Raw genomic sequence first — 18,868 nt, forward strand, 5'->3', positions numbered from 1 at the left:
TTAAAAACACTAAAAGATTTCCTGTCAGAATTTCAAACAGAAAGTGATATCTGTATTAATAAATGCATAGTTAAGAGTTAACACAAGGAATAACATTTTTAAGTGAGAATTATACCTAAAGCCATATCTAAATGCATAACCACTCAAACTACCTGATTTCTGTAAGGACTGAAAGCTCAGTAGCTCCTGTTACTGCCAAAGATAGTTGTTCTATAAAATCTTGAACCTTACTTGTTTTATTTCATAAGGAAACAGCAGTATACTTATAATGTCTGAAAAACAGGCCATGCAGATGATATTCTGTTATAACTTCCACAGCCTTTTTAGGCACCTATTTCAGAAGCTGAAATAATTAAGTTGTGGTTACAGTCCACAAAATTACCTAATCTAAAATTGCCTAACCTACTATTGCCACTGGCATTCACAAAAGCTATATCAAAAGATGACATGATATCTAAATGTGGTAGTTTACATTTTCATGGCTCATGTTTGCCCATGTTGAACAATGTTGTTCAGTATGCATACAAGTTTGCTAGTTCACCATCTTCTCCTGACCTAAAAAAATCGCAAAATTCCTAAAATCCCCAAATCTGCAGAGCGAGCTTTCTCCTTCCAGGTAACAATAAAAGCAACTAGATATCTTTGTAAATCTGGACCTAAATTCACACTACAAGATTTTAGTATATTTTTTGAAACAATGGCAATGACAAGGACACAAGAGGGAGAAAAAGTTTTGAAGTAGTACTTGATCAGCATAATTCAATTTTCTTTGGTTTAAATGAATATAATTGGATTTCTCTATTACCTCTTTTACAATTCATTTTCTCCAAAATCTATAATGAAGTCATAATTCTGAATTCTTTATGGCATCTACAGTGTTATTTCATAAGTTTGGAGCTTTAATTACTCTGGATGATCAAAGAGGAGGAAGACTGGAAATAGCAGGATGTTTATTGCACAGTATTTTAGGGATTAGCAATTGTGGAAGTTCATTTCACATTAGCTTCTAGAAAAACTGACATAGAAATAAAACATGATTAGTGTTGTATATTACTACAACTTAAGTTTTAGGTTTAAAATAGATACCTAAACCACTGCTTTCGCTAAGTATTCATTCACTTAGTATAACTTTCTGATTCTTTTAGTAACATGAAGCAGAACTCCATTTCAAGTGTATCCACATGATAAATTCAGCTAAGTGAGTGAATAAGACCATTAAACAACTGTTTGGAGAAAACCTGTAGTTATGATTAAGGGTGGCCACTCATTTTTTACAACCACTTGTAAGTTGCCATTTTAAAATGCTGAAGAGATGTCTACATGAAATGCATCTGTAATTTTGTTGTCACTCCTACGCTCAAAGAATCACAGGCTTTATTAAGCACTTGTCGTCATCAATTCTAAAATAAACTATTAACACTTATTTGGCAACCTAAATAAGTATATTTAAACAGTCTAAGTTATTTCTAAATTTTACTTATGGTAAAGTGTTTGTATCAGCTTATAAACTGAAGAAAAAATAAAGAAAGCCTCACCTGAATTAAAAGTTGTGTTACTTTTTTGGAAAGTAACTTCAGCTCCAATATCATCTATTTTGACCAAGTTCATCTTTTCATCACTGTCATATAGCTCTTCTACATGCAACACAGGGATATCACTTTTTTCCCCTAATTCTGCTTCTACAGTCACTTCATCATGGTTGGCATTTACAGTAAGTGCATTTGCAGAAACTAAGGCACTAAGTGCCTGTGCGCTAGGCGGTGGAGTCCTTATTTCAGGAAAGTCACTTTCTAAAAGCAAGTTCGAATTAAATTTATAGCTTATATTCCTTAGAGTTTCATTTTCCATTGCTGCTTCTGAAATCACAGAAGAGAGTTCTGATGCAACATCCTCATGTGAAACATCAGCTTCAGCTTCCTCATCATCTTCATTTGCCTCTGTGGAAGGGCTTGCACTCGCAGCAGTCTCTGTACTAATCTCCACACAGAGGGCTTCATCTACGCTCAGAAGGTTCACTGAGTTGTCATCCGTTTCTGTGATTTCACTGTCCACTGTGGTTTGAGATGGTAACGATTCTCCCCTCATAATACTCTCAGAGGTCTCATTTTCTCTACCAATGACAAGCAAAGAATTATTACTTTTTTCTGGGCCTGTAGTTGACAGGATGCATTCAATCTGGTTAGCAGTATTAAAAATTTCCTCACTTTTGTCTTTTACTTCTGTACTCTCAGCAGCAAGCTGACTTTCTTCTATGACTGCAAAGGTGAAGAGACTATCGCATTCTTCCATCGTGCTCAGAGTGATCACTGCCCCTTCCTCTTTATCTTCTACACTTGACGTAGTGTGTTCACCTTCACTGTTGGTGGCAACCCTAAGCACAGGAGCTCCGCATTCTCCCACAAAAATCACAGAACCTTTGCTTTTTGCATCTGCATTGAAAGCTGCTAGTTCAAACTGTTCATCTACAGTTGCACTGGTCTCCACAACCTTACATTCCTCTAATGCATTTGGAGAGATAACGGCATCTTCGTCTCCTTCTGCTACAATTAGCTCACTTTCAGCTTGTGGTGCTGCACTAATCAGGACTATCTCACATTCTTCTGTCATACTTGTAGTGATCACAGCAGCTTCATATCTTCCTTCTGTTTCTGAAGCAGTGAGTTTGTTTTCATCTTGCACACTTACACTAGACATTGGAGCTTCAAAGCATTCTGCTGTACTTGTAGAGATCATTACTGTTTCATTTCTTGACTCTGTGTCTGGGACATGTTGAAGTGCTTCTTCTGTGACTTCACCAGACATGAGGATTACCTGTTCTTCTATAATGCTTGTGGAAATCATAGCACACTCATCTTTTTCTTCTTTACCACTAGCAGTTGGGTGACTTTCATCATCATTTCCTCCCACACTGGATGCACTGGGCATAGGAACCTCATATATTTCTGTATCTATAGAAACCATAGTATTCTCATTTATTTCCTCTGTTCTCACAGAGGGGAGCTGGCCATCATATTCAACAGCAGCACTTGACATAGGAGTCTCAAATTCCTCCACAATACTTGTGGAAATCATAGTGCACTCATCTTTTTCTTGCTTACTGTTAAAAGCAGGCACAGTCTCTTTAAATTCTGTAGCTGTACTGGGCATTGGCACCTCTGTGTCTTCAGTATCTATTAAGACCACAGATCTTTCCCCACCTTCATTTGCTCTTGCAACAGTGAGCAGACCTTCCTCAGCATCCATGGCTGAATGTAAGGGAGCATCACTTTCTTCCACTGTACTGGTAGAGATAATATCACCTTTAATTTTTTCTTTCTTGTCAGTAGGAATAAGAGAATTCTCATCCTTCTTTGGAACAGCACTACTTATAGAGCCATCGAGCTCTCTGCTGCTAAAGGACATCACAGCATTCTCATGCTCTTCTACAGTACCGGACTGACTGTTATCTTGCACTGTCATAGCACTAGTCATAGGACCCTCACATTCCTCAGCAACTAATGGCATCAGAGTATGCTCATGCTCTCCAWCATGTGCTGTCAGAGCACCCTCCTCTGCAGTACTTGCACTGGTTACACTGCTTTCAACAATGCCTTTAGTATTTTTGCAGCTTGTGTCATGATTATCTTCTTTCTCCACACCTGTCATGCTGTCAACAGTAAGCTTATTTATATTTGTGCCAGCTACTCCTGATTCAGCTTCCATTTGTTCAGCAACTATGCAGATAATGGAACTTTCACCTTCTTCTGCACCTATACAAATTACTGCATTCTCGCTTTCCATTCCTGTACAAGTAGAAGCATGCTCAATTTCTTCATTTCCTCTTCCAGTACTGGTCACAATACCCTCATCTTCTTCATCCTCCTCTTTTGAGCCTGTACTAGTTACAAAACCCTCATCATCACAAGGGCCTATGCTGATCATAGTGATGCTGGCTTCTTCCTTTACTCTTGTACTGTCCATTAGACTTTCACATTTTTCAGCATCCAAACAAACTGCAAATCCTTCATTGCTGTCTTCTAGCCCTGTGCAGACTACTGAAATTTCAGCATCATCTTCTGGAGTTATGCCTGTGCTAGTCACTGCACTTTCACCATTTATAGTATCCTCACACTTGTCACTACTAGTTCCACTTGTGGCACTGTTGTTTGTGTCCATCTCAATACACGCACCTGTTACAGTGCTTTCTCCTTGGGCATCTGTGCCAGTCACTGAGCAGATTATAAAGTTATGACTTCTTTCTTCTGCACCTGTGCAAGTCACAGTACCTTCATGTTCTTTCACTTGGCCAGCTCTTATTGCACTGCTACTAAATTCACCTGAATTGTCACTACTTGTGGATCCTTCACCTGTTTCTGTTCCTGCACTGGTTACGGCACCATCACTCTCCACTTCACCTAAACAGGATACAGAACTTTCAAATTTGCCAGCATCTCCACAAGTTGATGTTTTTCGCTTTTCTTCAGAGCCTGCACTAGTTACAGCATCATCTTTTTCTTCTACTCCAGCACTATTCACATTGTCTTCAATTTCTACTCCACTTGCATTAACTGAATCCTTACCACTTTCTTCTGCATCAACCATGCTGCATTCATCATTTTCTTCTTTTGTACTAGTTAGGAAACTTTCACTTTCTGCTAATCCTGCAGTGACAACACCACTACCTCCTTCTTCAGCTGCTGCAACAGTACACTCACCAACATCTGCTCCTGTGACGAAACTGCCTCCCTCACTACTTTTTACCCAGATGCCTGTTGTGAAGCCTTCATCGGCTTCTCTGCTTGTGCAAATTACTGTCACTTCACTTTCTTCTGGGCAAGTGGTTGTAGCATCACTTTCCTTTTCAGGACGTGATGCATCCTCAGCTCTTCCTTCTCCTGTGCTAGTGGCTATTACAGTGCTCTCAATTGTTTCTGTGCTAGTTCCTATCACAGTGGCTGTAGTTGTTCGAAGGCTGCTGTGCAACAAACTAGGTTTACTACTTCCTGCACTGGTACCTACTGCATTGCTTTCATTTTTATCTTCTGCATCAGTCATGTCATTCCTTTCTTCTCTACTAGCTATAACACAATCTTTGACCTCTTCTTCTGGAACTCCTATGGACACTAACACAGAGGAAGACTGTATCGTATCACCAGCATCATGCACCTCATTATTTTTCATGATTTCYATCATTGTGCTTCTTTCTCCCTTTGTAGAAGGGCCTGTATTCAAGCATTCTCTTTCCTTTCTTCTTAGGTTTGTTAGGATGTGTTCTTTTGCTGTTGCAGCTCCACCATCTTTTGTTACATCAGTCAAGCTTTCATCTTTTATTTTAAACTCATTTCTTTGAGGGCTCACTAACTTACTTGCTTTGTCATGATCTTCTTGAATACATAAGTCAGCTCTATCTTCCATTGACTGTGCATCAAGTAGAGGTACATCAGTACCTTTTTCTATGCTGTCCATCACAGCATTGTTGCCATCACCTTTCATAAAAGAACTTACTGCAGCACTGTCTTGTTCCATGTAAACAGCCTGTGCTGCATCATTCTTCAAAACGAAAGCATCTTTATTTAAGGAAGTCCTATCTGAATTATGGTATTCTTCTTTAAACATCCTACCCAAGGAATCTGTAAAATCTGAGATACCTGTATCCACGCACTTCACATCAGCAGCATCTTGTCTGGAAGAATTAATAGCTAAAGGATTGTTATCTACATTAGGATTTATCACAGTTTTTAAATTCTTTGGTTTTTTGCTATCTTCTGAAGCTTGATCCTTACTAGGAGCATTCAGTAAGATTCTACCACTTGCTTTGTACACAATGCTCATTTGATAAGCCCCTTGTTTATTGGATCCTTGATCCATGGAAGTTTGTTTGGACAAAGTGTCTAAGGCACTGTTGTCTTTATTAGGGATGTTTTCTTGTTTAATATTTTTTTCAGCTGCAACCAGAAGCTGAGATTCACAAGCCTCAAGATCTGCCAAGCTGCATTTTAACTCCTTATTTGAAACAGAGAGAGAGATTTTTTCTTTAGTTACATTTTCAGCATCTGTGGCTTGGAGTGAGTTTTGAACACTTTTTCCTTCATTTTTAGATAATTCCTGTGTTTTTGCTTGTTCCAAATCAAGTTCCATCAGCTGTCCCTCATGGGTGGAATACAAGTCACCACTATTTGTACTTGACTTTTGAGGGGCTGGAGCATGGCTGGTTACAGCTGTGCCAGCTGACTGCTTTTCCTCTCCTGCTTGCATATCTTGGTTTGATACACTGCCTTTTCTACTTTCACACAATATCTTCTTATTTGATTTCTTATCCATTGTCACTATGATGCCCAATACTTTTTCATGATTATCTGTTTCTTTAATGTCTTTATCCTCCAATTTGCTGTTCTCTTCCTTCTTCTTTATTTCCTTGTTACTATGCTTTAAGCTTCTGCTTTTGTGACTTTCAGAGAACTTTTTTTCTAGTTTTGAGTTGTTTGAATCTTTATCGCTCCTGTATTTCTCTTTTACAGATCCTCTTTCTCCTGAATGTAACTTAACTCTGTGACTAAAGTCTTTTTGTGATCCCTGAGCTGACTGCACTCCACTTTCAAACTCAAACGCAACACCGCTTTCCTCAAAATTTTTATCTTCATTTTTGGATTTGTGTTGCTTTTCTGAGTCATTCTCTTCCATACTCTTATCTTTGTCCAGTTTCTGAATAGTCTCTTGTTTTGCTAAGTTTTCCTGTAATTCTGTTTCTGTTGCTTTGGATTGTCTGTTATGACTCTTTGACTTAGATTTTAACAAAAGCTTGTCTTCTACAACACTCTTACATCTTCGTCTATCTTTGTGAACATTATCTTCTTGTTTCAAAATAGAATCAGAGTTAGGCAACTCTGCTTCATGTTTATCTTCTGAGTAACTTTCACTCCTTTTGTGTGATGTAGAAGCAGGTTGCTTTGAGGCACTTATGGAATCCTTTTGTGGCCTAGAATCACTCAGTGACCTTTTGGATTTGTATTCTGCTCTTGATTTTTCTGTTGAGAGATGTCTGTCTTTTTTGTTTTCTTTACGCAGTAACTCTTCAGCTTTTAAAGTATATTCAGAAATATTTTTTCCATCTTTTCCAGTTACTGATACTTTCCGTTCACTTCTATGTTTATTTTTTCTTTCAGATTTATCATCTGAAGAAACCTTTATTTGCTGATTATGCTTCTGAGCACCATCCTCTCCTTTCAAGCCTCTCTCAGAAGAATGGAGTTCAACATCCTCATTTGATTTATGAATACTGTCTCCTTTATATTTGTGCTTTAAAGAAAGTTTATCTTCTGAAGCAGTTCTCTCCTTTTCGTTTTTATCTCTGTAGGACTTGGCTTCTTTTTTGGYAGCATTTCTGACATGTTGGATTTCTGTATCACTATCTTTTTTGGGATGTTTTTCATTTTTAAATACAGACTTCTGCTTCTGTAGTTCTTCAGTACTAATATCTGCTCTATCCAGCTGTTTTTTTGAATCCCTTATTTCACCGTCCTGCTGGGTTCCTTCAACCTGAAGAGTGGTGGACATTTTTCTTTTATGTTCTTTCTCCACTTTAGAATCACTTTTGTTTTCTTCATTTGAATGCACTGATTCTGAAAGTCTTCTAAGAGGTTTAGATATTTCACTTTTTCCATGATTATGCTTCAGTTCCTTTAAAGAATTTTTTTCACAAGTCTACAAAAGAAAATTGTGCACAAACAGATGTTATAGTTTCTTCACTCAGTAATTGAACAGAACTGTTCTCCACAAGCACAGCATGCTTATTGTAATAAAAGCTAATTACATAATATGATCAGCAAGAAAATGAAATTTGGGATTTTTACTTCAAGTATTTGCTGTTACAGGAAAATTACTAGTTTGTGAAGAAACAGAAATTAAACAGTCCAAAGCAGAATATCATTTTCATTCTTTTAAAAATGATTTAAATGGATTTTTAAATGGACCACTGAGAGGAGAAATATTTCAAAAATTATTTCAAAGAACCATTATGTTACCTGGTTAAAAAAAATCTGGACTTCCAAAAGATAATTCTATCACTGTTTTTTGGTGACAACATTATTGGTAAAAAGTCTCAATCCAAAAACTCTTTTCTGTACTGTTCAGGCTATATTCAGTTTTTACTTTAAATTTCTCTGTGAACCTAAATAAATCAAGGGTATAAGACATACTGTGCTCTTTTTTGGATGCTATAGATGTTGCAAAACAGGGTCTTAAACTAGGTACTGTGTACATATCAGCACCAAAAATGTGGACAATAAAATAGGTTATGTAAGTCTACACCAGCACTTCTAAGAATTCGGAAAAGATTCACTAACTCAAATAAAAGAAGTATCAGAAAAAACCCACACAATTTAGTGTATGCATATGAACACTTGTCTTCACAATTAAAAAGAAATAGAGCATAAAGCTTATTTGCATTAAATGTTTTTTAAAATGAATTCTAATAACTTAAGAAATACATACTTCATTTGTCTTTTGCACTTCTTTAGAGTCATCTTCAGATGGCTCATATTTCTTTTTCCAACCATCTTCAACATGTCTGAAATGGACAATCAAGGCAAGCAATTGAAAAACAAACAAAAGTAAAAATCTTGTAAATTTTCAGCTTTTAAACTAAAGCGGAAAAAAAAAGAAAGAAAAGAGAAATGCACTCTAAGACACAGAAGCAGCATGGTCACACAACTTTAAACTATTTAATTTTTTCAAGCTTCTTTTACCTTGGGAAGAATAAAGCCTGAACACATACTCTCAGAACAGCAGCACTATAAAGGACAGAATATTAGTATGACAATATTAGCATTACCAGTGTTACTGAAGAAAATAAGAGCCCTTCTTGCCACMGGAAAATACCTCTATCCTCTTTCCCCTCTGTCCTTTTCATACAGAAAAGAACTTTAAAAATACTCTTTTCATCTTTCAGAAACACAGCTCATTTTATATCTATGTGCACGTGCTGACATACTCGTACACATGTATACAAAACACAATTTAAAGACCAAGCCAACTTGAAGACTGACTGAAAAAAATCCAGCATTAGTTTGGCAAAAGCTTGATCTTTAGAGAACAAGTCAAAGGATTTAGGATACAATCTACTAGAAACCCAACCAGATCAGAAAAATAATAGTTAATGAAAACATATTACACTAGTTTTTCACATTAGATACACAAACATCTAACAATTGCCCATTCTCCGTCTTTATTACCACACTGCATGAAAAGCCACAYAGAGGCTGCTACTGCAGTACGTTAAGCAAACACTGCTTATGCCTCAATTTCATACTTATTAGCAGCAAAAGTGTTCAAATATTTCAAGAGGAAATTGTTCAACAGATAAGGCTGCTTACAAAGCTGAACAGAACTTTCAAATGGAAAAAATGAATACGCAAAAACTTTATGCCTTATGACGAAACATACGAATACCTTGAATCTCTTTTTCTTTTCCTGCTCAAGGCCACTTTCTTTTCTAAAAATTTCTGTTCTTTAAGTACATCTTTAATGCTGGTACCAGTAGCTTTTGATTCAAGACTTCTTGCTGAAGATTCTTCTAAGTTCAAACCACTTTTTCCTAAAATAATATAATACACAAACGATGAACAGAGAAGCACGTGTTTATATCATTGTTTTAATTCCAAATGCAAATTGTAAGCAGTTAAATATTATACATCCCTACCTTTAGCATTTTGACTTCCAGCTTTCAGTGACTTTGTTTTTTCTGCAGCTTTCTGTTTACGTTTTTCTTCAAGCCTCTCCCTGTTAATTTGTCGTCTTAGGAGTCTCTCTTCTTTTTCTTTGGCCTGAAGATAAAAAAGAACAAGGAAAAGATAACTTGTTTTTACCCTTAGGCCAAACAAAGAGTATTCTTTGACTATACAGACACACTTTCAAATCCTGCAGAAATCAGATGTTTTACCTCGAGGCAAAAAGAAAGAAAAAAAATAACTAGTCCTTAAAGAGCACTGTATGAAAGTTAACTGAATCCTCTAACACTTTTGTGAGGTGAAATTATGCTAAGCTCCATAAAGTTTCATCGCTGCTTGACACTGCAGAGAGATGGAGGCTATGAGACTTTCTCTAAGTATGTACCTAAGATACGGTGTCCACAATCAGAYTGCACAGTAATTTACAGGTCTCATGGTGCACAGTTTTTTTCCTCTAGACAGATTTATCTTTATAATTATTTTTACAATTGCTTTCCTTCATCTTTGAATTATATCATACTAAATTGTGCAAGTATAACACAGACCCTCTTGTTCCCACTGTTATTGGGGTGAATAAATGTGGGCAAACTATACTATCCTAATGGTATGTATTTAACCAAAGGAAAAGACATCGAAAAGCACTGCCGGTCCTTCTTCCATGCAGCACAGGGAACATGCTTAGACATCTTTACTCAGTCTAACTGCCAATAGGTATGAAACAAATGACTGCGTTCATGGACAGGAAGAACTGTATTTGTAAAGCGACAGTGTTAGAAAGTAGCCTGCAGTTAGTTCAAGCCTGCTCTATACGAACTGCACCAAAACCAGGTAAATAGATAGATAAGGGCTACTTTGTCCACCTATACTGTCACTGCATATTAAATCTACTGGAGACCATATTTTTCATATGTGCAGTAATTCTCAATCTCCACACCAAGTGATATAATTGAGAAAGAATTAGAATCATAGAATCAGTAAGGTTGGAAGAGACCTCTGGAGATCATCTAGTCCAACCTCCCTGCTCAAGCAGGGTCACCTACAGCATGTTAGACAGGGTGACATCCAGGTGGGCCTTGAAGATCTCCAGAGAAGGAGACTCTGCAGCCCCTCTGGGCAACCTGGTCCAGTGCTCCGTCACTCTCACATGGAAGAAATTCCCCCTCACGGTCAGGCAGAACTTCCTGAGCTTCMATTTCTGCCCATTGCCTCTTGTCCTGTCACATGGGACAACTGAAAAGAGTTTGGCCCCATCCCCTTGACACCCTCCCTTCAGGTACTTGTACACATTGATAAGATCCCCCCTCAGTCTGCTCTTCCCCAGGCTAAACAGGCCCAGCTCTCACAGTTCCTCATAGGGCAGATGCTCCAGCCCTCTGATCATCTTYGTAGGCCTGCGCTGGACTCTCTCCAGTAGCTCCATGTCTCTCTTGGACTGGGGAGCCCATAACTGGACACAGTACTCGAGATGAGGCCTCACCAGGGCTGAGCAGAGGGACAGGAACACCTCCCTCCGCCTGCTGGCAACCCTCTTCCCAATGCACACCAGGAGACCATTGGCCTTCTGGGCCACAAGGGCACATTGCTGGCTCATGGTCAGCTTGTCATCCACCAGCACTCCCAGGTCCTTCTCTGCAGAGCTGCTCTCCACAAGGTCAGCCCCCAGCTTGTACTGGTGCCTAGGGTTATTCTTCCTGAGGGGCAGGACTCTGCACTTGCCCTTGTTGAACCTCWGGRGGTTCCTCTCYRYCCAACTYTCCAGCCTGTCCAGGTCTCTCTGAATGGCAGCACAGCCCTCGGGTGTGTCAGCCCCTTCTCCCAGCTTGGTATCATCGGCAAACTTGCTGAGGAGGCACTCTGTCCCCTCATCCAGGTCACTGATGAAAAATTTCAACAGGATGGGACCCAATACTGAGCCCTGGGGGATGCCACTAGCCACAGGCCTCCAACTAGACTCCATGCCACTGATGATGACCCTCTGAGCTCTGCCTTTCAGCCAGTTCTCAGTCCACCTCACTGTCCACTCGTCTAACCCACACTTCCTGAGCTTCTCTACGAGGATGCCATGGGAGACAGTGTCAAAAGCCTTGCTGAAGTCAAGGGACACAACGTCCACTGCTCTCCCCTCATCTACCCAGCCAGTCAYTCCATTAGAGAAGGCTATCAGGTTGGTTAAGCAGGATTTCCCCTTGGTGAATCCATGCCGGCCACTCCTAATCACCTTCTTTCCCTCCATATGTCTGGAGATGACATCCAGAATGAGCTGTTCCATCCCCTTTCCAGGGACAGAGGTGAGGCTGAGTGGCCTATAGTTGCCTGGGTCCTCCTTCTTGCCCTTCTTGAAGACTGGAGTGACACTGGCTTTCTTCCAGTCCTCAGGCACCTCTCCAGTTCTCCAGGACCTTTCAAAGATGATGGAGAGTTGCCTGGCAACAACATCTGCCAGCTGCCTCAGGACCCGTTGGTGCATCCCATCCGGGTCCATGGATTTGTGGATGTCTAGCCTGCCCAGAAGGTCTATAATCCTTTCCTCCTCAACCAAAGGAAAGACTTCCCTTCTCTAGACTTTCTCCTTCACRTCCAGGCTGCAGGATTCCTGGGGGCTGTCCTTAGCAGTGAAGACTGAAGCAAAGAAGGCATTCAGTAATTCTGCCTTCTCTGTATCCTATGTCACCAGAGCCCCTGCCCCATTCTGTAGCAGGCCCACATTTTCCCTAGTTCTCCTCTTGCTGCTGATGTATTTGAAGAAGAATTAATCTACTACTGTGATAAGCTGAGTAAAATAATAATATAAACTTAGTAAATCCTCTCTGAACACCAGAGGAGCGTTCATTTTAGAGAGGGAAAAAGATCGGGRGGAGAGTGCATCACGGCTTTGACAGCTAGAAGCCTTCAAACTGCATCCAGTAGAGCACTTCTCTGGAGTGCAGTGCTTCAAATTATACAATACTGGTCAAAGTTGCAAGAAGGAGTACCTGTAACACAGGAAACAAAACAAACAAGAACCTCCCCTGCAAAGAAACAGGAAATTATCCCACTTAAACCACCTCAAAATAAGAAATGGAATTTCTGTACTTAAAAATTTCAGATATTAAAATTTGAACAGTAACAATATCCAGACTTACAATGGATTGACGGCGTTGCTCTACAGTTCGCTCATCATCAGAGTCACTGAAATATTTGGAATACAAAAACGGCTTGCGAACATAAGCATGACGCACAGGCTTGGCTTTCCCATCATTCAGCTCACTGGTCTGAGACTTTGACTTACTATGACTGTTTTTCTCCTCTTCATCTGAAAAAAAGTTAAAGTGTAGAGATACACTGATAAATTATGAGAGAATTTTCAACACAATGTTATGCCAAATGCTAACTTACGACGAGGTAGCCTATTCTGTTATAATGTATATAAAAAAAAGCAATGTGATTTACAGCTATTTAGCCACTTATTCAGAATTTCTGAATTGTTCTGAATTAAGCTAATACTGTGTAAGAAATCAGAATATAATTTCTGCCATGCATTAAATTAAGCTTCATTCACATCAGAACTTAAAAAATAAACAGGTTTACTGAAATGTACAAACAATTTTTTTTTCATACTCAAATACTATTCAAGTAAATTAATCTATTTCAATTTTATCAGGATTATTATAAATAGAGCAAAAATATTTCTGCTCCATATTGTACAATAAATTTGCATCCTTGAAAGTCACTTAAGGCTTGTTTTCACTTCACAAATAATCATACCTGAATGCAAACTGTTATGTTTACAGGTAATATCAAAATCAGACAATATGTGAGTAATTCAGTGCTTCTAAGTAATATTCCTAGAGTAGAAAAGATAAGCTCATAGCATACTAGAGACAATTCACACAGGCTTTAAAGCACTATCTTATGAAGTGGAAGGCCTTCTTAACTCTGAAAGCCACATATTTCCAAAAGCTATAGAGTTCAAACTCTGCTCCAGACAAAGAGAACATACAGAGGTAATCTGCCTGGCAAACAGATCTGGTGCTTCCAAGCTCTTACACCCAGATCCATTTACATTCCTTCCTCTACAGCGAGGTAGAATTTGGAAATCTCTGCAGTCTAAAAGCTCAAATAATGGCCTGATCTGCAAAGTGAGCTATACACGCTACCATAAGGCCACGGGCAAAGCAGTCTAATTTTAGACCAAATTCACAGGGAAGGGAGGGTAAAAACCTCCAAACAAAGCCAAAACCCATAATCACTAAGTGTTTCTGTTGCCTGTGAAATAGTGCAGGATAAATAAGATTTACAGTTTTAGACAATGCTATTAAAAAAAAAGATCAAAATATGCACAATTACTCAGCCTTGCTAATTGCACAAGCACCATCAATTCCACATTCAAWTTTTTTTGCATAAATAAGCACAATAAAATATACTGCAAAATGTGATGTTTACATTATGATTTACTCGAATGGCAAAAGTGTTACATACTCTTCTTGGTTATTTTACCATCAGATTTAACAAGCTGGTTATTTTACCATCTGATGTGATCTCCCCTTCTTCAGTACTGTCAGAAATTACAGCTTCCTCTTCACTCTCCTCCTCAAAGGAAGAAAGGTCACTGGTATGGACAGAGCTGACAGTGATGTCACTGAGTACATCCATATCTGAATCTACCAAAGTGTGTTCTTGCAAAAGAAGAAATAGAAAGAAGTTGTAATGCAATATGCTGTATTTGAGAAACTTTTCTTACCAAAGCATTTATTTATCATATTCAAGACTTAAGACTACAGTATGTTTTCACTGGCAAAATAATTCTCAAATATACTATACTTTAAATATATCTGCAACATTGGAAAGAAATGTTGTTAGACTGACTCCTTTTACTCAAAAAGAAAATCACATTGAGGTACAACTACAAACTTTATAAGAAACCAGGCTTCTTGGTCATCTGCCTCACTCTGGTGAGCTCTCTCAGCCAACGCACACTTGAAGAATCAAGGATGATCAGATTCCCAATGCAAGTTCCTCAGTTAAGTGCAATAAACTACAACCTGTTTTGTGGCCAGCTAGACAGATCTGTCAGGATCAGCATAGCACCTTGTTCCAAATATAATTCCAATTCATCTCCTGAACACATTTTTGGAAAAACAACTTATTCCTATATTTATTAGGAATAAATATACTAGGAATAAATATTCCCATGTTAAGGAAAAGATTCACCCACATCATACCTTCTTTTGTGCTTTCAGTTGTTTTATGTTTATTGCTATTTTTTTCTAGAACTAACTGTTTCAGTGGTTCTGACTCTCTCACTTGCTTTTCTTCTTTTGGCCTTGTAGTATCATCGCTTTTCTTTGAATGGTCAGACTTCTTCTCAAGTTTTTCTTTCTTTTCTTTTCTTCTTTCCCCTTTCTCACTGCTGTCTGGTTTCTTGTCACATTTATCTATTAATTTACTCTTTTGATCTTCACTTTCCAGTTGAATTTCCTTACTTGTGGAAGTTAAATTATTAGTTTCCTTTACTACATTTTTTATTTCTTCACTTTGACAGGGAAGCTCATTTAAATCTTCACACTTTTCAAATGTTTCAGTTCCTTCTCCAGAAAGATCACAGATTGCTTTCTCTCTGTCTGGCAAGTCCTCTGCATTTCGCTCTCTCTCAGTGCTACTATCAACACTCTGCTGAGAGAAGAGTCTTTTTGCAACTTTGTCATTGCTCTTAGAATTCGAGTTCTCCGTTGAAGCCCTGGCAGCACTTGCTTCTTGGTTAAGAGATGTTATTGTTTCCAAAATGGACATTGCATCACTAGCTACATTGCCACTAGGAGCAGTAGTAGAGACACCTTGAAGAATAAGAAAAAATAGTTTTAGTTCATCTAAGTTTCTTAACTTTTCAGAAAGGAAATATTTACTTCTATAGAGCTTACATTTGAAAGGAAGTGGCCTTTCAGATAGGATACGCATCCAGCAAAACAAAAAGAAACAAGAAAGATTGCTTACTCCATTTAAAATAAAATTAACCAGAAGGTTTGACTAATTTTGAATCTAATCATATAGAGTGTTTGGATTAAAAAAGGAAAAAACAGGAAGCTGCAATTCTAAAATCATTAGGCTCTGGTCACCCAAGATTCATTTTGCGCTGTGTCATATGGCTGTTCCTGAAATCGCTAAAGAAAGCAGGAGTCTATGAAGGATGTTCTGCACACAACCCTTGCTCAACTTCACTATCATCCCAAATGAGAGGCTGACTTTGGAGAAGCATGAAATAGAATAATGCAGTTACAAAAACGAACAAACAAACAAAAACCATAGACTTCATTGCTCCAGTATCTTTATAAATTATCTGAAAAGTAGATTCGGTATATCATGTATTCAAACTTCGTAAAGACAACGGAACTATCAAAAATCCTGTATCACTTTCCAACTCTCTTAGAAGGAACTTTGAAGGTGGATGAGAAAGAGTTAGCTATGCGAGCACTAGGAACTGCAGCTGGCTGGTTAACCCACTTACTTTAAAGGAAGTGGGCCTCACAGGAAAAGGGCTAGGATTTAAATAAAAGGGTCTGGTTACAACTAGACAGATTGCTCTGCAGTCTCTAACGAAGGAAAGAGCAGACAATTACCCATGGCATATACCAGGCAACATAAATGAAAATCATAAAGCAAGTGCTGTGTTTATAAATAAGCTAGACATTGGYTGATTTAGAGTAGAACTTAAGCTCTTAAGAGAAGCTAAGCCATTCAAATTTTACTGCACACCGTAAGCACAATAAGACAGTTAATGTCTTGTAGATGGCCTCTTTTGAGCTAATAACCCATAAATAAAGTGATATCATTGTTTTCTTATAGCTATTTCTCATCTGACACTATAATACTTACAAGGCCAAATCCTGAGATCAACTTTCCTACAGTAGATTGATTCCTTGTAACCTCAGGTAGAAGGGACAGATTTTGGTACATGGTAGCATCTTTCCTGCCTTCTACATCCACACATACAGCAAGAGATAAATATTATGGTATGCTGCCTGGAGCTCAGCTTGTTAATACTGATGCTAACCTTTTGTGCTAGCAGCAAACCTAGTCAATGCTTCCTCTCTTGAGTAAAACAAAGTTCTGGTAACCGACTGCTTAGAGCAATGGCAGAATACCTTGTACTGTAATAGAAGCATCTGTTTTCTCCTCACTTGGAGCTGTACTGGGGCCTGCCTCCTCTTTGTGATTCAACGTAGCTAAAAATTCATGGACAGCTTTTTCCACCTGAGGTCTGAATGTGTGGTTGATCTTTGGGTCCACAACCTGAGAAATAATTCTGTCAATTCCAGATTCCAACATTCCAGACCTGGAACAAAGTTACATTAATACTTAATAAGGAAATGTCTTTTCAAGAGCATCTTAATGAAATATGCTCATTTAGGTGTGAAGCAAACACTTTTAAGAACTCCCAGTGAAGCATTAACATTTTTTGAGCATCACTTCAAGTGTATATTTAGCTATTGCTATTTCAATAGCTCTCACAATGTCTTATGAACATAGAAGAAAAACCTTTCTTTCTCCCTAAAAAACTTATGGTGAAGAAACAAAGTGATCCAAACACGTAGAATAACAGCCTGTTCACTGTTCTTAAGCCACTACTGGCTATGCCTACAAAAGTCAACTAATTGTAAAAGTGATGTTCATGGAAAAAATATGATCTTACTAATCTGTTTTGTTCCACAGGAATTAATTATAGGAAGCACAAGGGACAGGTGCATACTAAACCAGTCATCACCACCGTAAGTTATTTTTTCCTAATACTATTTGACAGCTTAGAGTTTTGCTGCTTTATACAACTGTCTTTATTTTCCAATGAAATCAAATAAATCACAGACAGCTTTCTATCTATGGCTTATCTTCATCCAAGATTACATTATCTCTTGTCCCCGTTGCTTACTAACAGAAAGCCCCACATCCTCTTTACCAATTATCAATGATATCACTTCACTATCAGTGAACAAACTGCCCTCAGATTTCCTTTTGATCCAATTCAGTGACCAAAAATTTGCTAAAGAAATTTTCTAATGTTTCTTATGATTTTACATATTCACGACAAAAACTAGAGGAACACTCGTGAAATAATGTAACATCAGATAAGTGTTTGACGTCACTTTGGCATTGCTGAACAAAAACTCTCCAGCAAAAACTCTTCTCTAGCTGGATAGGTTTACATTCAGTGTTCTGTGAACTTAAGTTCATACTCTACAAATCTGAAACTGTCAAACACTATTAACTTCAATTTAGAGCTAAATTAGAAGATAATAGGAACTATATTAATTTCTCACTTTAAAAAAGGGAGAGTAAAGTCAAATTTTCTAGCGAGGATGTTGCATCCTGAATCAGAAATAAGCTTTCCATTCCCAGAACTTGGATAAGACAAAATAATATTTGCAGTCTAACTTGGACTAATGCTAGTGACAAGCTGCTATCTAAAATAACACCACCTTTTAAACATTAAAAAATGCTTCTTTAGAAACGCGTCTGAAGAAAGCAAGTAGTTTACAACTGAGCCTCAGTCATCATCACAGTACATGAGTGTGTTCAGAGAAACTCACATATTCCACTTACTTGAGAACCTGCTGCCTAATGTTATTTCTCAGCTGGTTCTTGTTGAGATGAGGGCTCCAGGTATGAGTTGCCAAATGATTGGAAACAAAGTTGTCAACACGTTGCCTCAAATTCTGATAGGCAGGCTGGAAGAAGTAGAGAAGTTAGACACCAGCTTTGATAAACAGCAACCCTCCCAGAGACTCGGCTGGAAAAGCTAAGAGCCTCTCGAGCTCTGCCTCCTGAGCACACTACCGGCTCCTTCCTTCCTGCGGCGAGCAAAACACGCCGAACACCTCTACGGCACCAGGAACACCCGACAAGAGCAGCCGCGTTAGTACCGCCGCGCTCCCCTCCGAAAACGCCGGCTCCGGCTTTGCTCCGGGAAGCCGAAAGGAGCCTTCACCTCCGCAGGGGCCAGCCCGAGTCCTCGGCGGGGCCGTGCCGCTGCCCGCGTCCTCCCGCCGCCGCCGCCGCCCTCCCCGGCCGGGCCGCGCTGGGCCGGGCCGCCCGGGCTCACCTCCTCCTCCGGCGACAGCTTCCTCTTGCCGTCGCTGATGGGGAAGCCGCTGCCGAACTCCTTGGAGTGGATGTCGGCCCCGTACTCCACCGTC

General features: G+C 38.9%; 1 protein-coding gene across 3 annotated transcripts in view; it reads right to left on the bottom strand.

Moving 5' to 3' along the window:
• The window catches only part of BOD1L1 (biorientation of chromosomes in cell division 1 like 1), a 40,240-nt gene extending 21,571 nt beyond the window's left edge, over positions 1-18,669 (bottom strand). For 2 of the 3 annotated variants that reach the window (XM_085304248.1, XM_085304247.1), the window contains exons 1-9: positions 18,276-18,662; positions 16,823-17,013; positions 14,906-15,517; positions 14,210-14,359; positions 12,827-12,996; positions 9,677-9,800; positions 9,427-9,571; positions 8,470-8,545; positions 1,536-7,680 (exon numbers count right to left, since the gene is read on the bottom strand). In XM_085304248.1, the coding sequence (XP_085160374.1) occupies positions 1,536-7,680; positions 8,470-8,545; positions 9,427-9,571; positions 9,677-9,800; positions 12,827-12,996; positions 14,210-14,359; positions 14,906-15,517; positions 16,823-17,006 (7,606 nt within the window). In that variant the 5' untranslated portion in view covers positions 17,007-17,013; positions 18,276-18,662. Of the gene's footprint in view, positions 1-1,535; positions 7,681-8,469; positions 8,546-9,426; positions 9,572-9,676; positions 9,801-12,826; positions 12,997-14,209; positions 14,360-14,905; positions 15,518-16,822; positions 17,014-18,275 lie in introns of all 3 variants that reach the window. The other variant, XR_014895777.1, reaches the window with a different exon arrangement.
• Between the last annotated feature and the right edge of the window lie 199 nt (positions 18,670-18,868).

This window comes from Rhea americana, unplaced genomic scaffold, assembly GCF_003343005.1.
Source record: "Rhea americana isolate MKP2758 unplaced genomic scaffold, rheAme1 scaffold_205, whole genome shotgun sequence".
Lineage (NCBI taxonomy): Eukaryota > Metazoa > Chordata > Aves > Rheiformes > Rheidae > Rhea > Rhea americana.